The 20,992-nt window shown below is 42.0% G+C and overlaps 1 protein-coding gene across 2 annotated transcripts in view; it reads right to left on the reverse strand.

The window, feature by feature from the left end:
• The window catches only part of FBN2 (fibrillin 2), a 189,890-nt gene extending 172,431 nt beyond the window's left edge, over positions 1 to 17,459 (reverse strand). For both annotated transcript variants that reach the window (XM_066989051.1, XM_066989050.1), the window contains exons 1-5: positions 17,077 to 17,459; positions 16,289 to 16,371; positions 8,736 to 8,834; positions 8,082 to 8,177; positions 5,545 to 5,640 (exon numbers count right to left, since the gene is read on the reverse strand). In XM_066989051.1, the coding sequence (XP_066845152.1) occupies positions 5,545 to 5,640; positions 8,082 to 8,177; positions 8,736 to 8,834; positions 16,289 to 16,371; positions 17,077 to 17,294 (592 nt within the window). In that variant the 5' untranslated portion in view covers positions 17,295 to 17,459. The remainder of the gene's footprint in view (positions 1 to 5,544; positions 5,641 to 8,081; positions 8,178 to 8,735; positions 8,835 to 16,288; positions 16,372 to 17,076) is intronic.
• Positions 17,460 to 20,992: the final 3,533 nt, after the last annotated feature.

Below are 20,992 nucleotides of genomic sequence, written 5' to 3' on the forward strand. Positions count from 1 at the left end.
CAGAAAGAGTGAAGCACAAGCTCCCAGACAGGTTCTGCTTTCTTGTTAACCCAGCAGCAAGTCTCAAGTTAAATACTGTAATCATGCCAGTCATTAGTTACTGTTCAGCCTCCTGTCTCCAGCCCGGAAATTAGTCTGCTAGGAGCCCAGATAGCTGAACAAGCAGTCACGTTTTATCATATAACTGAGTCTGGGAGGCCAATCTGAAGGAAAGCTACATATGTTCTATATTAGGCAGAAAATACCTATTTTAAAAGAACTTAATTTACGGAACAATAAAAACTATGCATTTAAAACACAGCAATGTAAAAAAACAACAAAACAAAATCCCTTATAACTCTGATGTGATTTGCAAGGGAAGTACACATAACCTTAAACTATAAAATTTTAGTTAAAGAGTTATGAACTGTTGCTAAACTCAGTTTAAAATTAAACTACTGAGGCCTTTTATACTGTAAAGTATTATGGGACACCTATTGCCACAAACAGATGAAGAAATCATTGCCTTCTGCATTCTGTTTGAAAGCATGAACTTATTAGGTTTAAAGTGTAAATTATAAATTACTGTTGAACAGAATAAAATTTTAAGGTATCTTTTACATTTTTGTCATGTACTTCAGCTCATGTAAAACAAAAAAATTAACAGTTATTTATACTTATAAATAAGTATTTATATTTATAAATAACTATAAATAACTATAACCAATATAATAACTTTTTACAGTTATTATATAAAAGACTTTTCATCTTTCTTTCACTGAACAATAGTACAATAAATTAGTAACTGTTTTTGAATATTTATGTCTTGCCATTTATATTTGGAAATATACAGAGTGTACGTGAAAAATTTCCAAGAGTCAGCATGCACACATTGTGTCCATAAAGTCTAAAATGTAGTGTCTTCATACATGTTCTACACTATTTAAATCTAAAATCTGGTAGATAATGGAACAGATGAGAAGGAAAGACTATACGTTTCTGTCTGCTAAAAGTTCAACAGCACCCAATGTGTTTACGAACGTTCAAGCTGGAGGTGACCTCCATAAAGGAGCCAATAACAGAACTGACTACAGAGCAAAGAATGTAAGACAAGGGTGAACAATATTTTCATTATGGTTAGTAGGTTCTTTACGTGTAATTTGATGGGCTAGATTCGGTGCACTAAGACATTTCCACAACAACAACAAAAACTTTGGTAGCTGTGAAAAATGGAGAAGCTGCTTATTTACTTTAGAGAAATTAATCCCTCCCTACAGGCATACCATACTCTGCTTAACCTGACAAGCACAATAGTACATATGTTGCCTTGCCTACAACTAGTTTGCTCAATATTTTGATATGTTTTTTGGTATGTATGTATATCTATTATGTTTAAACCACACATGAAAAGTTTGCTACCACATCTTGCACTGTAGGTTACTAAATCATATCACAATGTTTTACTCAAGAGCAAGCACAAATTAGGACTATGCAACTGATGCTACATAAGTATCACAAAGCCAGAAATTCATTGAACTCATACACACTTCTTTATTCATTTGATACTAATTATTACCCCGATATCAGGACTAAGCTGAAAGCCTGCAACACTGAAGACTAGGAGAAAATTTATTTAATCCTGTCCACCACTACAAAATGGACATTATAAATGTATATTATAAATGCAATTATATTTATTTTATATATATGCTATATTTTTGTGACAATAGCAGAAGCAATTTTAGCCTACTACTTACTTTCAGAAAACAAACAAAAAAGTCCACCCTCCCCCCCCCAAAAAAAACCACCATATTTTATAGCTTAAATGACTTAAGACATTATACACATTACATTTCTCTAGATTGAATCTAAGACTTTGAAAGACGGATGAAAAATAGGGACACCAAATTATAGATGTTTTCTTCCTTTATGTGGCTTAAATTACGCAGTTTAAAGTTTCACAATGAATTTTAAGAAAGAAGACTGCAATGATGTTTTCATCACAGCAAAAAAAGTTACAATACTCGTAAGTGCTAGAATCTTCTAAGGAAGTAAAAGAATACTTCTATTTAAAGTATAACCATCCTTAATAAAAATTCTGATCCATCATCACAGTTAGATTCTGTCGTGTCTATTAACAGGATTCCACAGCCCTGAAACTAGTCAAATTCTAAACTAAAAGCAAATCTTAATCACAGGCGATTGCTTCTGACACAAAAAGAAAGCTTACCAAGTTGTCTGGCAAAAAAATCGAATATATACGAATGCAGTCAATACTAAAAAGAATAAAAATTAATTTGCAATACTATGATTCTATCACATTACAGTCCAACCAGAGCTAAAATCTATCTGTTGAATGTATATAAATGTATGCTCCATCTGAACTAAGGCTTAAAATATTAAGCAACCTCATATTGTCCAACCCCTTCAGGCTGCTTTGAAAATCCATCCTAAATGGACAGGTAGTATTTCCTTTTTGCTTGAAGACAGGTGTGCATTCTGCAAAGATAGATTCCTGAAAACAGCTCTAAATATTAACGAAGTACTTAACAGACTGATGTTTCTTACTTCCCATGCAAACCAAAATATAAAAGAATTAAGTCCTTAAGCTTAGTTCACAAGAATCATCTAGAAAGAATGGGCTGGATATAACATGTAACAGCAAAAACTAAACCAACAGCTATGTACAGAAAAGTGGGTAAATCTGGTTTTAAGAATGAAAGTAATAAGCGATTAGAGACAAAGAAACAAAACATCCTTTACATTTCTCTGTTGCTTGTGACATCTAGTGGGTACACAAAACAAACTTGGAATAGCAAATAGAAATCCCTGGGTTTTTTTTGTTTTTTGTTTTTTTTTTTGTTTGTTTGTTTTTTCAGGGTTTGGTTCAGTTATTTCCTTCTTCTATAAGGAAATCATTTCCATTTCCCCCATCAACAAATGTCAAAAAAGGTACCAGATATTTTCACGATTTACATGCAGCTTTGAGCACCTCAGAGCTGAATTTGCCACATAGAATTCCATGGCAGAAGTCATTTCTGAGCACACAAAGGCAAGAAGGTGTTTGTGAGCAGACAGCACGGGTTTACCAAGGGCAAATGATGTCACTGCTTTCAACCCTGAGGTCACTGGTACAAAGGTATGAAGGGAGCTGTGGATGTTGCTTGATTTAGCAAGGGTTTTGAGTGAGCCTCCCATAGAGAGATTGCCATTAGTGGGATACAGGCTGAATAAAAGTGAGTGGAAAACTGTCTGGACTGCTGCCTTAAAGAGTTGTAAGAAGTGGTGCAAAGTCCAGCTGGAGTCTAGGAAAGAGGTGCAGACCCTCAGGGATCAGTACTGGGATAAGTAACAGTTTAATGTGCTCACTAACAACCTGGATTATGGTACAAGAGTGCACTTTCAGCAAGTTTGCAGATGATGCCAAACTGGGGGCACCAGTCAATATGCTGGAGAACAGAGTGGCTATCCAGAGTGACAAGGACAGCTTGAAAAAAATGGGCTAGAAGTTATCTCAAGAAGTCCAACAAAGGCAGAAGTCTCACATCTAGGATTGACAAAAGTGATGGAACGATACTGGTGGAGTCCAGCTGCCTACAAAACTGCTCTGAGAAAATGATTACGGGAGTCCTAGTAGACAAAGACCTTAACATGCATCAGTGGTCCACCCCTGAAGCAAAGAAGGCCATCCCCATGGGCTGTATCAGTATGACCATACCATCCAATTCAGCAAAGAGCCCCTTTGCCTCCATTTGGCACTTGTAAAACTGCATTAAAGTACTGTGTACGTTTTTGACTCTTCAATAGAAGAGAGAAATGGACATGGAGAAAGAAGTACAAGGGAAGGACACTGCACTGGTCAAGGAGCTGGAGCTCTTGCCCTGTGTAGGAAGATCGATGGAACAATGTTTATCCAGCATCAAGAACAAAAGGTTTTGAGGGTTTATCACTATCTACCAAAGGATGCAGAGAAAGTGGAGCCAGACTTTTCCAGGATGCTCACAGCTTTCAGACAAGAGGGAACAAACACAAGTTGGAACATGCAAAACTCTGATTAGATGTCAATGTAGAAGTTTTCACTATGAGGGTGAAGAAATAATGGAACAGGATGTCCAGAGATGTTGTGGAATCTCAGTCACTGAAGGTGTTCAAAACTCTACAGACAGGACACACACCTGAACAAGCTGACCTGATCAGACCTTCTTATTGAAAGGTCTGACTAAATGGCCTGGTGGAGGTCCCTTCTCATTTATATTTTTCTGTGACTCTAAGAAGTCTATTTCTGCTCTTAGGGGGTGTCTTACCCACTGCTGATGTGAATTAAGAAAGTGACATTACACGAGTAATCCTAAACTTTATATTTTCTGTCCATGTAAATGACTCCATCCTTCTTTTTAATGTTAATAACCCATTGAATACTTTAAAGGAGTAAGATAAGAATGCATACATGCATTCAGGATTTCACACTCTGTTGTTCAGTTTCTTCGGTATCCTTTTTGATGAGAACTATTTGCAATAACACCAACTTCAAGAAAGACAAAAAATTATATTTCTGTTAAGCTATTCAGCATCAGTTTTGATTATTGTTGACAACCTCATTTTAAAGGATGTACGATTATTATTATCATTCTGAAAAGCAATTCTCACTATATTCATTCTTTAAAAACACATCCTAGCTGGACAGTAATTGGGGTTACACTTGTCAGTTTGATACACACAGAACACCTTCTACAGTTACATCTAATGTTGAGCAGTTCTACATTAATATTTCTCCAGAGTCATCTTGGTTTCAAAATACAAACAATGTTCCCATTTACTACAAAGCAAAAAGTAGAGATTTCTGAGAGTGATAGGTTTATTCTAAATGACTACATATGGACATAGTGCCTAAATTATTTTTGTGCTAATCACATAGTGTAGCACTAAAAATGTTTTGTTCGGAATCATTAAAACTGACTTTATCAGCATCTCTATGACCTTCTACAGACAGCTAAGGAATTTCTCTAAAAGATTTTAAAAGAAAATTCTGATTTGACCCCCAATTCATGAAAGCACTTTAAGTTGTGTTTAAGTTGTTTTGATGGATAAGAATAGTTTCAGGAACTGATCTCAAGTATTATGATAACTGGTTCTTTTTTTCCTCCTTCTCATACTTTTTCCTGTATGACAGAATTAACCAGAACAAGTAACTTCTCAAATTCCTCCCATAAAAGATTTGTTATACAGAAAAGCAATCCTTCATTTAGTTACTTGTATGTGATTCTAACACAAGCAGCAATTTGCTCTAATGTTATTTCATGTATCAGAAAGCAAAAGATAACTCATCTTTAAACTATCATGCAAACAAAATAAGCACCCTAAATTATTCTAATTTCTAACTGTGACAGCTTTTCCAACCTGAAGTGTAGCTACTGGATCATAAAGGAAAACTTTATAAAAGTATAAATAATAAATCTCTTTCTGGAAGCTTACTGGTTCAGCTGGCAAGTACACTGCATAAAACACGTACGTGCAGATTGTTGCATATAACTACCCATAATTTTCTTCCTTATTTATTTCTTTTACCTCTTTCACATTGAGGGCCAGTAAATCCGTAGACACATGCACAGCGATTAGGTCCAATACACCGTCCTCCATTCTGGCAGCCTTTTTCACATACAGCTTTAATTAACAACAAAAAGAAATGTTTTTAAAGTGACGCTAATGACATTTCAGATTCACATATGTGCTATTCAAAACTTATTTTTCCCTTCAACTACTCTAAGTCTCTGTGGACCTGAAGATCAAACACCAACAATAATGACTGTTCAGGTCAAATTCCATTAGTACTTACAACTGCTTCATCTTAATTGCAAACAGCTGTTTAATTAATCATATTCAGCACAGCTTTTTAGCAGACACTTAACTTCAGTTTATTTTTAAACAGTTGTACAGCACTAGTCACTAATCGTAAGAACTCATATCCATCACCAAAGGTATCAGATACAAACTCAACTAATTTGTGCACAGATTAAGTTGTACTGTCCACTCACAACAGCAACAAACCTCTCAGGAAGGGGGGTTTCTTGGAGAGTCAGGGAGACAGGTAACTCAGTGCTCAGAATTCATACTGCTAGCAGAGCAAGTATGTCACTTGGAGCAAGGAAAAAGAATTAGCAGTTTAACTTATCTTTAAGTACCTTGAGAAACTATGTTTCCTGAAAGATCCACCAAAGGAACAAAATTCCTTTTTCTTGGTATAAATCCACAGAATACATAGATGGAGAAGGTATTTTTACACTTGTGGAACTTCTGTGCACCCACTCATGCTATTTATCAATGGTGTGAATCAAGAAACAAATCCTCCCAAAGCACTGAAATCTTCTCAATTTGAAAAGAAGACTGTTCATCAGCTTGTTTTAAAAATACCGTTAAAGTGTTTTAATCAACTCCATCTATTACCAAGCTCATTGCTTCCAGGACATATAAACCATGTTCAGAGTTAGCATACACTCCAAATCAACTCATTTAATCTGAAAGATAGTCCCAATGTCTTCAAGTCACCTGAACAGCAAAGGGATTCCAGTCTAGTTTCTATTTCTACACTGCCTTCCTACACAGGTCTCCCCACATTAATAATGGGGTTTGTTACATATTTGAGTATCCAGTACAAAAGAACCTCAGGAATCTAGAGTCAGTAAATCTTTCATGTTGGAAAAATGCACTGTAACACCATGGTGAACATAAAAATATTCACCGAGAGCAGTTTCCAAAGTTCATTCAGATTTTCTGGGTTGCTTTACAGACACTGCTTAAATAGCCAATCATCTTTCCCTTTCCCTTTCCCTTTCCCTTTCCCTTTCCCCTTCCCTTTCCCCTTCCCTTTCCCTTCCCTTCCCTTCCCTTCCCTTCCCTTCCCTTCCCTTCCCTTCCCTTCCCTTCCCTTCCCTTCCCTTCCCTTCCCTTCCCTTCCCTTCCCTTCCCTTCCCTTCCCTTCCCTTCCCTTCCCTTCCCTTCCCCCTTCCCTTCCCTTCCCTTCCCTTCCCTTCCCTTCCCTTCCCTTCCCTTCCCTTCCCTTCCCTTCCCTTCCCTTCCCTTCCCCTTCCCTTCCCCTTCCCCTTCCCCTTCCCCTTCCCCTTCCCCTTCCCCTTCCCCTTCCCCTTCCCCTTCCCCTTCCCTTCCCTTTCCTTTCCTATTTTTTTCTTACTGGAAACATGCCTTGTCTGAGAGCAGTCATTCTTTGACCCAATACTTTAAAATGAGCAGGAAGGGGCCAGCAACTCTTAAAAGTAAATTTAACTGTGATGAGGGTCACACTGTAGACTACAATTATTATTAACTAGAATTTTAGAGAGTTCTACCCAGGCAAAATTAAAACTAAAACAAGTCTGCTTCAGCATTTGCAGAGAAGACTAAAATAAAAGGATGTTCCTCCACATTACTCAGTCTAAGCATTCTTTGCACAGTGATTTTTATGTGTTTCTAGTTTCTTCAGAGTACCTTCAGCAATTAATTTCTCAGCTAATAGCTAGCCAGCTGCCCTCATAATACACTAGGTCTTTGAATCCTTCTTCATCTCTGCAGCTTTAGTCATTTTTATTGTTTACTCTATCTGTATAGCTTGTCAACACTCTTCTGTGATAGGTAGAGCTGTGCAAATAATTGACTTTCTAGTTTGTCTGCCAAATTGAAAAAACATCCAAGAGCTTGAACCATATTTAATATTTTTCTTTAGTCAAACAGAAAAACATGCTATAACAGCAGCTAAGCTCCTCTTCTGAGAAACTTCTTCAAAGAGAATGAAATATTAGTGATCATCTGGTTTAAAAAAAAAAAAAAAGGTGAGTGGGATGTATACTGTCATCATTCCCAAAGGGTTCTTCCAGCCAAAACTATTCAGTGAATTCAATCCCTAATCTGAATTTCAGAGACTACAAATGCACTTCATGCATGAACTGACTTCCAGCTACACATAGTCCCCCAGAATAACACTTTTCTCTTAGACATTTTGCTGTATTTCTGCATACGGGCTTTCTCCTATCTTCTTAGACTGCCTAAAGTGGGAGGGCTGGTTGTGGGACCAATGTGGGTTTAAACCCGGACACACGGCAATGGCTACTTACGCTGCCCGCAGTAGGCCCCGATGTAGCCCTTCTGGCACTGGCACCGGTCGTCAGCACAGGTACCGCCGTTCATGCACCTGATGCTGCACTGCTGCGCTGCAGAGGGCCCAGACAGACACACAGACACGAGCGTTACAGGAAAATACCACAGCGTGGATGGATAAAAACAAAGACATCTGAAAGCAGACGTGAACTTCATACAGCAGGTGCTGTGTATTTAAAGGTACGCTCAGGTATCCTGTAACCAAAGCTGTTACTTGCAGCTATTGGTAAACCATTATTTTAAAAGCATCAGTGAAAGAGGTTCTCCATGATCATATTTAGCAACGTAGCACTTCCAGTTATCTTGAAGGCCACGCAATCTTCATTTCTTACAAAAACAAACTCAAGGAAAACGTTAATACTACACATATTTATTTTTAAACACGCTTATCCGTTTAAACACGTCATTTTTTTCAGTTTGTCACACAGAGTAAATATGCACGTGTATCAATTTTTATCAATAAAACTAGAGATACACTCAAGTGCAAGACATATGTATGCAGTAATGAAAAGTTATTCTTAAAGGTTTTACATGGTATTTTTAAGTTGACACATTAAGGAGAATTACTTAAAATGAAATCTCTAAGGAAAAAAAATAGAGCAAGTCCTTACTAGATTTTGGTCCACAAGTAGGTGATATTTGTCCACTTGCACAAGTACACATGTTAGGACGGGAACAAAATCCATCACCACAACTATTTCTACAGATTGCTGAGGAAGAATACATTTAAAAGACAGTGTGATTAACAGTAACCTTAGTCTTAAGTCACAGGAAAAAAAAATCAAACTGTGTTAGTATCTTCTCTTTAAAAAATACACAGAAAATGAAAAAAAAAAAATCCTCAATTCATTAGGACAGCTAATATATATGCAAAAGTAAATGTATGTTAAATAAAGCAAACAATTTGGGAATAATTGGTATCCCTGACAAACTTGAAAACAAACAGAACTGAAGATGGCATATTCAAACACTGGTCAGACCACTTAATACAGATAATAAACTCTTTCCCTAATTAGAAACGTCAGCCCATTATACAAGCAATGTAAAATTATTGAAATTATATATTCTAGACCACAAGGCCTGTAAAAAAATTTAGCAAGAATCCAAGATTTGAATGATTATATAACTCATGAATTCTAACTGTTGGTATGGCTCCTCTCTTACTGTCACTATTCTAGAAGCATTTTAGGGGCTGTCTTTTGGAAGATTATCCATCCTTTACTCAAACCTGCTTTGTGGAAAGCCAACATTTGAATACCGAGCTTTCCAGATTGTTACCCTAAATACTGTTTCTGTACTCAAATATTCCCACATTCTCACTGTGAAACTAACTTTAAACAAATCTCAGGGAAGCCCCTCCACACTGCATTACATGTGGACATTGTGCATGCCATTGTACTCTCCTCACGATGCCCCATGTCGTGCCATACTCCTCTTTCACCAGCCAAGGGAACTCTATTGTGCAAAGAAACCACAGAACCAGAGAAGAGTTGAAGTCTAAATCCAGACTATAAATGAGATTCTCCAAAATAAATTGGAGCTTGAGAGACCGGTGGGTGAGGATGAGGTGAAGAGTCTACCCAGGAAGATGCCAAAGGCGAGGAAGTCGACTCCACGCCTCAGAACTGCCTCCACTAAGAAAAAAAGAAGGGTGATCGTTGTAGGCGACTCCCTTCTCAGCGGAACAGAGGGCCCTATTTGTCGACCTGACCCTACCCATAGGGAAGTCTGTTGCCTCCCTGGGGTCAGAGTCAGGGATATTGCCAGAAAGCTTCCTAACCTGGTTCGCTTCTCTGACTACTATCCTCTTTTGATAGTCCAGGCTGGCAAAGATGATATTGAAGAGAGAAGCCTGAAGGCTATCAAATGGTACTTTAGGGGACTGGGACAATTAGTAGATGGAGCGGGAGTACAGGTTGTGCTTTCCTCTATCCCTACAGTGGCAGGGAGGGGTATAGAGAGGACTCGGAAAGCTCACCTGATAAACAGGTGGCTCAGAGGCTGGTGCCAATGCAGAAATTTTGGTTTTTGTGACCATGGGGCGCTTTACTTGGAACCCGGCCCGCTAACTGCAGATGGGTCCCACCTGTCTCAAAGGAGAAAACAGACACTAGCGCAGGAGCTGGCAGGGCTCATTGAGAGGGCTTTAAACTAGGTAGGAAGGGGGATGGGGAGGGAATAAGGCTTGTTAGAGGTGTGCCAGGGAGAACAATGTCAGGTCTGGGGGAGCAGGCAATGGCCCAGCTGAAGTACATCTACACTAATGCACGCAGCATGGGCAACAAACAGGAGGAGCTGGAAGCCATTGTGCAGCAGGCTAGCTTGTTGCCATCACTGAAATGGGGTGGGACCACTCCCATGACTGGAGTGGTGCAATGACTGGCTATAGGCTCTTCAGAAGGGACAGACAGCACAGAAGGGGTGGTGGTGTGGCTCTCTATATTAGAGAGTGTTTTGATGTTGTGGAACTCGAGGCTGAGTCTGGGAATGATAAGGTTGAGTCCCTATGGGTTAGGATCAGCAGGAAGGTCAACAAGGCATGCATCCTGGTGAGGGTTTGTTACAGACCGCCAAACCAGGATGAGGAGGCGGATGAGGAATTCTACAGGCAGCTGGCAAAAGCTGCAAAATTGTCAGCTCTTGTCCTCGTGGGGGACTTATCCTGGCAATGTAATACAGCTCAGAGGAAGCAGTCTAGGAGGTTTCTGGAGAGCGTGGAAGATAGTTTCCTGATGCAGCTGGTTAGTGAGCCTACCAGGGGAGGTGCCCCGCTCGACCTTCTGTTCACAAACAGAGAAGGACTGGTGGGAGATGTGGTGGTCGGGAGCTGTCTTGTGCAGAATGACCATGAAATGGTAGAGTTCTCTATTCTTGGCGAAGTTACGAGGGGGACCAGTAAAACTGCTGTCTTAGACTTCCGGAGGGCAGACTTTGAGCTGTTCAGGACACTGGTTGGCAGAGTCCCTTGGGAGGCAGTTCTGAAGGGCAGAGGAGTCCAGGAAGGCTGGGCACTCCTCAAGAAGGAAATCTTAATGGCTCAGGAGCGGTCTGTCCCCACGTGCCCAAAGACGAGCCAGCGTGGAAGAAGACCAGCCCGGCTGAACAGAGAGCTGTGGCTAGAGCTTAGGAAAAAAAAGAGGGTTTATGATCTTTGGAAAAGAGGACAGGCCACTCAGAAGGATTATAAGGATGTTGTAAGGATGTGTAGGGACAAAATGAGAAAGGCCAAAGCTCATCTGGAGCTCAGTCTGGCTACTGCTGTTAGAGATAACAGAAAATGTTTTTATAAATACATTAACACAAAAAGGAGGACTAAGGAGAATCTCCATCCTTTACTAGATGCGGGGGGAAACTTAGTGATGAGAAATGAGGAAAAGGCTGAGGTGCTTAATGCCTTCTTTGCCTCAGTCTTTAGCGGCAAGACCACTTGTTCTCTAGATACCCAATACCTTGAGCTGGTGGAAGGGGATTGGGAGCAGGATGTGGCCCTCACAATCCACGAGGAAGTGGTTGGCGACCTGCTACAGCACTTAGATGTACGCAAGTCGATGGGGCCGGATGGGATCCACGCAAGGGTACTGAGAGAACTGGCGAAAGAACTGGCCAAGAAACTTTCCATCATTTATCAGCAGTCCTGGATATCAGGGGAGGTCCCAGTCGACTGGCGGCTAGCAAACGTGACGCCCATCTACAAGAAGGGCCCGAAGGTAGACCCGGGAAACTATAGGCCTGTTAGTTTGACCTCAGTGCCAGGGAAGCTCATGGAGCAGATTACCTTGAGTGTCATCACGTGGCACTTGCAGGGCAAGCAGGCGATCAGGCCCAGTCAGCATGGGTTTATGAAAGGCAGGTCCTGCCTGACAAACCTGATCTCCTTCTACGACAAAGTAACACGCTTGGTGGATGAGGGAAAGGCTGTGGATGTGGTCTACTTTGACTTCAGTGAGGCTTTTGACACCATTTCCCACAGCATTCTCCTCGAGAAACTGGCTGCTCTTGGCTCGGACTGGCATACACTTCGTTGGGTTAGAAACTGGCTGGGTAGCTGGGCCCAAAGAGTCATGGTTAATGGAGTTAAATCCAGCTGGAGGCCGGTTACTAGTGGAGTCCCCCAGGGCTCAGTACTGGGGCCAGTTCTCTTTAATATCTTTATCGATGATCTGGATGAGGGGATTGAGTGCACTTTCAATAAGTTTGCAGACAACACCAAGTTAGGTGCATGTGTCGATCTGCTTGAGGGTAGGAAGGCTCTGCAGGAGGATCTGGATAGGCTGGACCGATGGGCTGAGGCCAACTGTATGAAGTTCAACAAGGCCAAGTGCTGGGTCCTGCACCTGGGGTACATCAACCCCAAGCAGAGCTACAGGCTGGGAGAGGAGTGGTTAGAAAGCTGCCTGGCAGAGAAGGACCTGGGAGTACTGGTTGATAGGCAGCTGAATATGAGCCAGCAGTGTGCTCAGGTGGCCAAGAAGGCCAACAGCATCCTGGCTTGTATAAGAAACAGTGTGGCCAGGAGGGCTAGGGAAGTGATTGTCCCCCTGTACTCGGCTCTGGTGAAGCCGCACCTCGAGTACTGTGTTCAGTTTTGGGCCCCTCGCTACAAGAAGGACATCGAGGTGCTTGAGAGAGTCCAGAGAAGGGCAACGAAGCTGGTGAGGGGTCTGGAGAACAGGTCTTATGAGGAGCAGCTGAGGGAGCTGGGATTGTTCAGCCTGGAGAAGAGGAGGCTCAGGGGCGACCTTATCACACCCTACAGGTACCTTAAAGGAGGCTGTAGAAAGGTGGGGGTTGGTCTATTCTCCCATGTGCCTGGTGACAGGACGAGGGGGAATGGGCTAAAGTTGCGCCAGGGGAGGGTTAGGTTGGATATTAGGAGGAACTTCTTTACTGAAAGGGTTGTTAGGCGTTGTAATAGGCTGCCCAGGGAAGTGGTTGTGTCACCATCCCTGGAGGTCTTTAAAAGATGTTTAGTTGTAAAGCTTATTGATATGATTTAGTGGAGGACTTGTTAGTGTTATGTCAGAGGTTGGACTAGATGATCTTGGAGGTCTCTTCCAACCTAGATGATTCTGTGATTCTGATTCTGAGATCCAAATGAATTCATCTAAATAATGTGTTGGATCAGCAAATGCACCATAACAGAGCCTGAGACATTAAGAGCTAGTATAGAACAAAAGGACCTCAGAAGCATTCATCTTGTAGGACACAGCTTGTAAACAAATATATATATATATGTGTATATAAAATAAAAAAGCAAGTATCACAGTTCCTTTGTAACTGTTTCTAGGCTTTTTGAGAGAATCAGATAATGAGAAGCACATCTCCACTGAAGGACTTCAAGAGGAACACTTTCCTCATATTCCTCATGCAGATAATCTGGCAAGGATATCTGCCAAATAATGGGACAAAACCCATTCCTACACATCAAAAAAAAAAAAAAAAAAGACAAAAAAATATACCTGCCCATACATATAAAAAAAAAAAAAAAGAAAGGAGAAATAAGACTTTTCCCAGAACACTTGTGCTCCACTTCCAATTCAGGAAAACATACATAGATGAAAAACATCTCTTATAATGAAACAATCTCTTTTCTTGCCCCATTAAAGGTGTTCAAATATGCTCCCTTCAAAATGTACATGCTATTACCTTTTCTCCACCAAATACAAAGCTCAGTACCGACGTTCATGTTCAAACCAGACAAGACTTTGTACACCTCAGTCCTCCTTGACATAATTGGTTAAATGCCACATTTTGTTTCCCAGAGGAGTAGACAAAGTCACATTTGTGGTCGTTTGACATTGTTCTTCTGGGCATCAAGAAGATGCAATGTGGATTATCAACATTATGTGGATCATCAACACCTTCTCTACCACTATGCCCTGGCTGTGAAGGCAGCAGATGTGAGAGTTTATGAGGCTTTGATAGTTGGAATTAGAGGCATACCACTGACTGATATGAAATGCTTTTTCTATTAGGAGACTTGAAAGTGAGAAAGAGAAATCTGAATTAAAGCACTTGACAGACACAGAGAATAGTGTTGTTCAGTCCATCTTTACACAAGATAGCCCAATCTCCTCATGTCTACATTAAACCACTTTCTTAGTTTATTATCTGTGAGACGAACAATTTTTATCAGCTTAAAGCCCTATAGCTGAAAGCATTTTCCAAACACGCTTTCATCTGTACAGCTTGTTTAAAGAGAAAGCTAAATCAACCAGACCTTTTTTTTTCTTTAGATAAAAGATCATGTTTAATCATAATATTTCACCAACCACAAATAATTGCTATCACATTATCAACTGAAAACAGAATAAAGTCAGAATAGTTTCCTGTTGACCTACCACTAGTCCACAGCTCTCACTTTGTGAAACAATACTTTATAATTAGTGTACGTTGTAGCCGGTGATTTTAATCAGCTCATCTCCACTAAGAAGTTTACTGTCCCCTCCATCATCCTGTGCAGAAGGCTTTCTCTAGCTAAACAGATCTAGTTAGAGGATCCATTGTCTCAACAAACGTGTAAGTGTAAAAATCTGTGCTCTTAAACTTTCACCAAAAATACAACTTGGAAAGCATTACTGCCAGTCCGACAGCTGGTCTGGCAAAATCATTCACTCTTCAAACATGTTAGAGAGCTGCAATTAAACTCCAGTAAGTTAAACATGAGCTAAAGGGTGACTTTTGTGCATAGAAATTGTTGTAAGTCAGTGGTTATTATGTGAAAACACCTGAGACTGAGGTCTTTTTAGGAGTCACTGAGAATCGCAATTTAAGAGTAAGTTATTAAGATTCCTGAAAGCACCTAAATCATTGTCTCTCCCTGACTGCAACCGAGATGGATACCCAGCTGACTTTGAAAACGCTATTGCAGGTCAATAGTGTATTGGGCAGCCTAAATCCACTTTAAAAACTCAGTTTCACATTTAAGTAAGTAAATACTGAGACTTGATAAGAGATAATAAATATGGACTGAACGTTCTGAGGAGCTCCTTTTATTCCACAGTGGTATTGCCACCATCATCTTCCTTGCTCTGAATGATGCAGCTAGTCTTTGCTTGGAAATGCTATGGTCAACCTGAGATGAAAATCAGCAATCCGTGGCAGACTTATAAGAAACATTAGCAAGGCCAATTTACTCATGCAAAATGAACAGACGTGAACAAGTCCTGCGTCATCAGGCAGCAGCCCAAAAGTCACCTTTAAGTTTCACAGTTGTTGGTTTACCTCCCTCTTCTTCTCCAGTTTAGTCCTCAATGTCTGCAGTTCATTAGACTGAATATTACAAAGACTTGCATTGCTTATGCAAAGGGCAGCACATTCTTTAACCTGAGTTCTGAAGCTGAGCATACTTATTAGGAAAAGGGATGATAACTGCTTAGGATCAATGGGAACAGCCCCTCATTTAAAAAAAAAAAAACAAAAAACAAAAAACACGAGTGTCTAATATCAGTGTTATCTAAAAGATAGAAACTTAATACTGTATTTCCTTTCTAGGTAGACGTTTCCTACACAGAGTATTCTGCAGATTTTTTTTTTTTTTTTTTTTGCCAAGCCATGTCAACAGCCACATCTGTCAGCACAATGTCTATTATGACCCAGCAATAATCACAGTCTACATGCTTTATACCTACAAAAATACAACTAAAAATGATAGGCAGGAGAATAAGCACTCCAGAGGTAAAAAAGTTTTCCATTGGACTGTAATTCCAAGCCTACCACAAAAGTTCCAGAAAACTTCAGATCTCATTTGCTTTATATCAAGACCTTTTCAGCTTTTTTTTTTTTTTTCTGTTATTACAGTGGATTATTTGATTTCTGGAAGATTTTTTTATTATTATTATTTTTCCTTCACTGTCTTGTTGTTTTAAAAATAAAATAAAATTGGTGGAAACGTGCCTCTGACAACAACACCGAAGAAAACACAACAATTCACCAATCTTTCAATTACAGGAAATATAGACCTGTAAATCCGTAACTATTTTTTTTCTTTTTTTGTTTTTCTTTAAGGAAAAAAAAGTCACACATAAGGTAAAAGACAGAACTGGCCAAATTAATTACAGAAAGAATTCTCTTTTCTCATACTAAATGGATCAGTAACTCACAGAAAAACACTTATTCTTCTTATTACCCTTAGGGCAGTAGAAACTTAAAGTCAGACACTTACGAACAATACACTGATTTCCTCCAGGGAGCGTTTTCCATCCAGGGCAACAGTACGAATGGAATCTAGAGCCACACACATTTGGCCTGCAACACAGACAAATACAGGCATATATAAAAATATAAATCTGTACAAGCAGAACCCAAAGTTTTATGTTCTCAGAGGGGAAGAAATGTAAATCTACCAATACAAATATAACCACGAAACACATAAAAAAAAGTGTGGAGAAGATGTCTAAAAGAAAAAAAAATCCTCCCTAAAAGGAATACAACTTTCTTCTGCTACAAGGAGTTCCAAGCCATTTTATTTCACATTAGTGAAATGGTCAGTGTGACTAGTTAGCGTGAAAAGGAGAGGCAGGATAAGGCAAGAGCAGGCCACATTCATCCCTGGGGGAACCACGGAGGAGCCGCCGGAGATGAGCTTGGCTCCACGCTCACGCGCGGTGTCACAAGTCCGGCTATAAAAGTTGGCTTTGTGCTGCGTTTGACACAGGACAAGGGGGATGAGTGCTCGTAAAGATTTATGGACTAAACCAAGGTAACAAGAACTCCCCCAAAACGCCAAGAGAAAGAAAGAAAGAAAAAAAAAAAAAAAGACTTTTTGTACAGTTTCCCGGAGCAGAAACCCGCTCAGCACAAAACAAAGCCACGGGCGAGCTGCCCCGCTGCTGCAACCCGCAGCGCGAGCGGAGCGCGGGGCTCCCGCTACCGGGGACGGGCGCGGGGCTGCGCGGGGCAGCGGCTCCCTCCCGAGCCGTGCCGTGCAGAGCCGAGCCGTGCCGTGCCTACCCGCGGAGCACGTCCTGCTGTCCTCGCCGGCGGACCCGTCCGGCGCTGCCGGCCCCTTCCTCCCGGTGCGCGGCGGCGGGGAAGCTGCCGCCCGCTCCTCCCGCAGGGCGGACCCGCGGCGGCGGCTTTTGTTGCCCGGCGGCTCCCTGCGCGCAGAGGGCCAGGCAGCCGAGCCATAGGAAGCAGGGCTGCACGCACAGCCACCGCCGCCGGCCCATGCTGCGGATGCTGCCCCGGAGGAAGAGCGGCGAGAGACGGGGGAGAGGCGCGCCGGTCCCGCAGCGGGCACCGCTTCTCGTCGCGGGGAGGCTTCAGCCGCTGCGGCTCCTTCTCTCCTCCTCCTCCTCCTCCTCCTCCTCCTCCTCCTCCTCCTCCTCCACCTCCACCTCCACCTCCTCCTCCTCCACCTCCTCCTCCACCTCCTCCTCCTTCTCCTCCTCCTTCTCCTCCTCCTCCTCCTCCCCCCCAGGCTGCCCTGCCGCCTTCAGCGGGACGCGGTGATACCGGCGGCGGGGTCCACGTTGCATCCCCCCCTCCTCTCTCTCCGGGGGAGGGGTGGAGGGGGGGGGGCGGGAATGGAGGGGGGGGGGGGGGGGGGGGGAGATAAAAAGTTTAAAAAAAAAAAAAAAGAAAAAGCAGAGCCGGTTGGGATTTCCTTCCACCGCCCCCCTCCGAGAGGGGAAATCCAACGGGACCGGGCTGAACCCCCCCACACACCGATACCGTCACCACTACTAATTAACGCCGAGTGCAGCCCGGAGAAAGGAGCGCGGCGGCGGGCCGGGGGTCCCCGCGGCAGGGACGGGGACAGGGGCGGGACGGCGCCTCGCGGCCGCCGGGGTGCGGGGGGGCCCGGGCCGGGCCGATCCGAGCCGGGCCGGGCGGAGGAGAGCGGGACGCGGGGAGTGGGGCCGCCCCACACGTGGGGCTGCGGCGGGGGCCGGGTGGAGGGGGCGGCGGGGGAGGGGAAGGGGGGAGGCCGCAGGGAGGCCCGCGGAGCCCGGTCAGGGGGAGCGGTGCAGGTACGGCCGGCCCCGCCGCAACGTCCCCCGACGGGAGCCTCGCCGAGGCGAGGCCCAGGCCCCAGGCGGAAGGGCACGGCCCGGCCCGGTGGAGGCCGCGGGTGGAGGCTGGTGCTCCGCGGGGCTCCCGGGGAGCTGGAGCCCGGTGGGAGCTTCACGGCTCCCTGGGGAACTCCAGGGGCTGCCAGGGTTTGCACTGAGTTCGCCCTATACTTGGTAGTTTTCTCGGGCTCACTCGTTTAAAATTTTACTTGTTTTCCCTTCACCGTTTCTCCCTACATGATCATCTTAAAATGAATGAGAAAAAAAATGGCTAATTTCCTTGTGACTTCTTTTTAGGCCAAAACCATGCACGCACCTAGATGTTCAGGGTGGTTAGGCACCAGCACAAGCTGTGCAGGCGCCTCCCTGCTCAAAGTCCCCGAGTGCTCCCTGTGGGCCGTTCCGATAACCACAGGGCGCAACTGGTTTTGTTATCTGAGCTGATTAATCGCTTTGAATTACATCTTGAGGTTGAGCACCTCACCGTGCCATGGCTACTGCAGCAGCCACAAAACACTTTTTCTTTTTTCCCTTTAAAGCAAATCAAACAAAACAAAATAGCAGCTGCTTTTGGATGGATGTTATCTGGCACTTCTAATTCTGGAATGAGGAGCAGAAGCCATGCTTTGTTATCTCTGAAATTAAACCCGCCAGCTAAGAGGTCACAAAGCTATCCGCTTATTCAAGTCACTGTCTTGCTTTGATAGTCCAGCTGCTCTCATAGTGGCTGCATGTACAGATCTGTATTCTGATTGACCAGAATACGTTTCTTTGTTGTTGTTGTTCAGATTTGGAAGGCTAGCAAAAGTAAGATTGCAGGGGTCTGAGTCTTTGAAGGTAAACCTTTAATTAGGGGACAATTTAATGAAGGAACAAATGAATGAAGACAACTGGAAAGAAAAGTTCAGGAACCTCAAGGATATAGGTGATGTTTGGTATTTCATCAGATCAGAAGCTGTTAAACCTGTCATGAATGAGGTGCTCCTAACAAAGGCAGGGAGAGAGAAGGATTCCATGCCTGCTCGGGTGAATAACTATCTCAAGAAAAATGCAAAGAATAGGCAGATAGCCTACAAAGAATAAAAAGGAAAGGACCAATCTGAGATAAGCTTAGGGCCTTGGGTGTCAGGAAGCACAGAGATAAAGAAGTAATTCCCCAAAGTTAAACAGAGCTACATCTTGAAAAGAATGACACAAAAAAATCTTAAAAATAGTAATAGCAATGAAAACAACAACAAAGTGAACCAGTTACACAGTAGGGATTAAGGAAAGAAATAGTTACAGTTCAAAACCAAGAGGTAGATACGTTGTATTAGTTTTTACTAAGAAACTGTAGATACTGAGCACAAGAACAAAAACAACTGGTCAGGTGCCACAACTGATGTGTAGGTAAGGCTTAAAGACCTTGATACACTCAAACCAGAAGAAGACCAGGTAATGTCTTTCTAGAATTTTGCAAGGAATGCTAGTTCTAGAACAAAAAACTACACAACGTTCAGCATCAAGGAGTGCTGACTCTGAAAAGATTGTGATATAAGAGATCCACGTAAATAATGGATACAAATGATGTACTGACCAACAAAGCTGTTTTTACTAGAAAGGGAAGCATTAGTATTTTTTACTTGTGTGAGACAATGATTAGACATCATCTAAAATAGCAATTATGTTCTCATCAGTAACATTAGAAAAAGATGTGCTGAAACTAGAAGAGTTGTGTAACGAAGTCATTAGCATGGTCAAGGGAAGAGAAGACTCACTGCTAAAAGAGTTTGGGTTCTTTAGCTAGCAGCAGTTCTCTTAGAAAGAAAGAAAGACAAGGAAAGGAGGAAAGGGGGAAAAAAAGAAAATAGTTGAAGAAAAAAATGGTATAAACTGACCATAACTCAAATTAGTGCTACAATAAGAATACTTTCTTACATAAGACAGGAATACAGCTCTGCATTGGAAAATCTAGAACCTAAAACTTTAAGTACTTTTTAGGATGAAACTAAATTACATTAGGAAAGATGTCATAGACTGTCTGCCAACTGTTAATAAGCATATGAATTTAATGAGATTCCCTCCCATCCCATTTCCTAGATATTATAATAATAGCTAGGAAATAGATAATACCTCATGGTATGAATATCTTTCATGGATAATATCTTTCATGGATAATACCAGGATGTATTGACATCGAGCGATGCAGAAGGATGAATGATGTCTAAATTGCTCTAGCTGATGTTACACTTCAAGTCTGAACAATTCTAATAAAAATAGGCCCTAGTGTTATATATAGTGCATATTCAGGAAACATATAACTGTACATTTATATTCAGAAAATATTCCCAGAGAAAAGATCTTATTTTAATGCTGATTATTTTGGAGTCCACATTTTTCCCATGTAGTTGACGTTTTTGTTTCCAGACAAGGTTGGGAGTTATTTTTAAGTAAAGGCGCTCCTGTTATTTTGACATTTGTGAACAAAGATAAAATGCGGGTTGTTATGCTATTGCTTTGCTAAAGCAGAATCTAGGTAAACTAGACTTCTAATCTGTAAATAATTTCTTCTAGTCCTAAAAATGGATGTCTCTCAAGGGCCACATTTGATTGACAATTAAAAACATTCTCACCTATTCATTACCCTGAAATCATCAAAAGCAGCCAACAGTGAACACCTGGATCATTACAAGTATTGAAAGTACAAGAGTCACCAGCTTACAGATCTAAGTATATGGCTTTAAACCAAAGGAGGGCAGATTTAGGTTAGATACACGGAGGACATTCTTAATTCTGAGGGTTTCAAGGTACTGAAGCAGGTTGCCCAGAGAAGCTGTGGATGCCCCATCACTGGAAGCATTCAAGGCCAGGCT

The sequence above is a fragment of the Anser cygnoides genome, chromosome Z (genome assembly GCF_040182565.1).
Source record: "Anser cygnoides isolate HZ-2024a breed goose chromosome Z, Taihu_goose_T2T_genome, whole genome shotgun sequence".
NCBI classification, from domain to species: domain Eukaryota; kingdom Metazoa; phylum Chordata; class Aves; order Anseriformes; family Anatidae; genus Anser; species Anser cygnoides.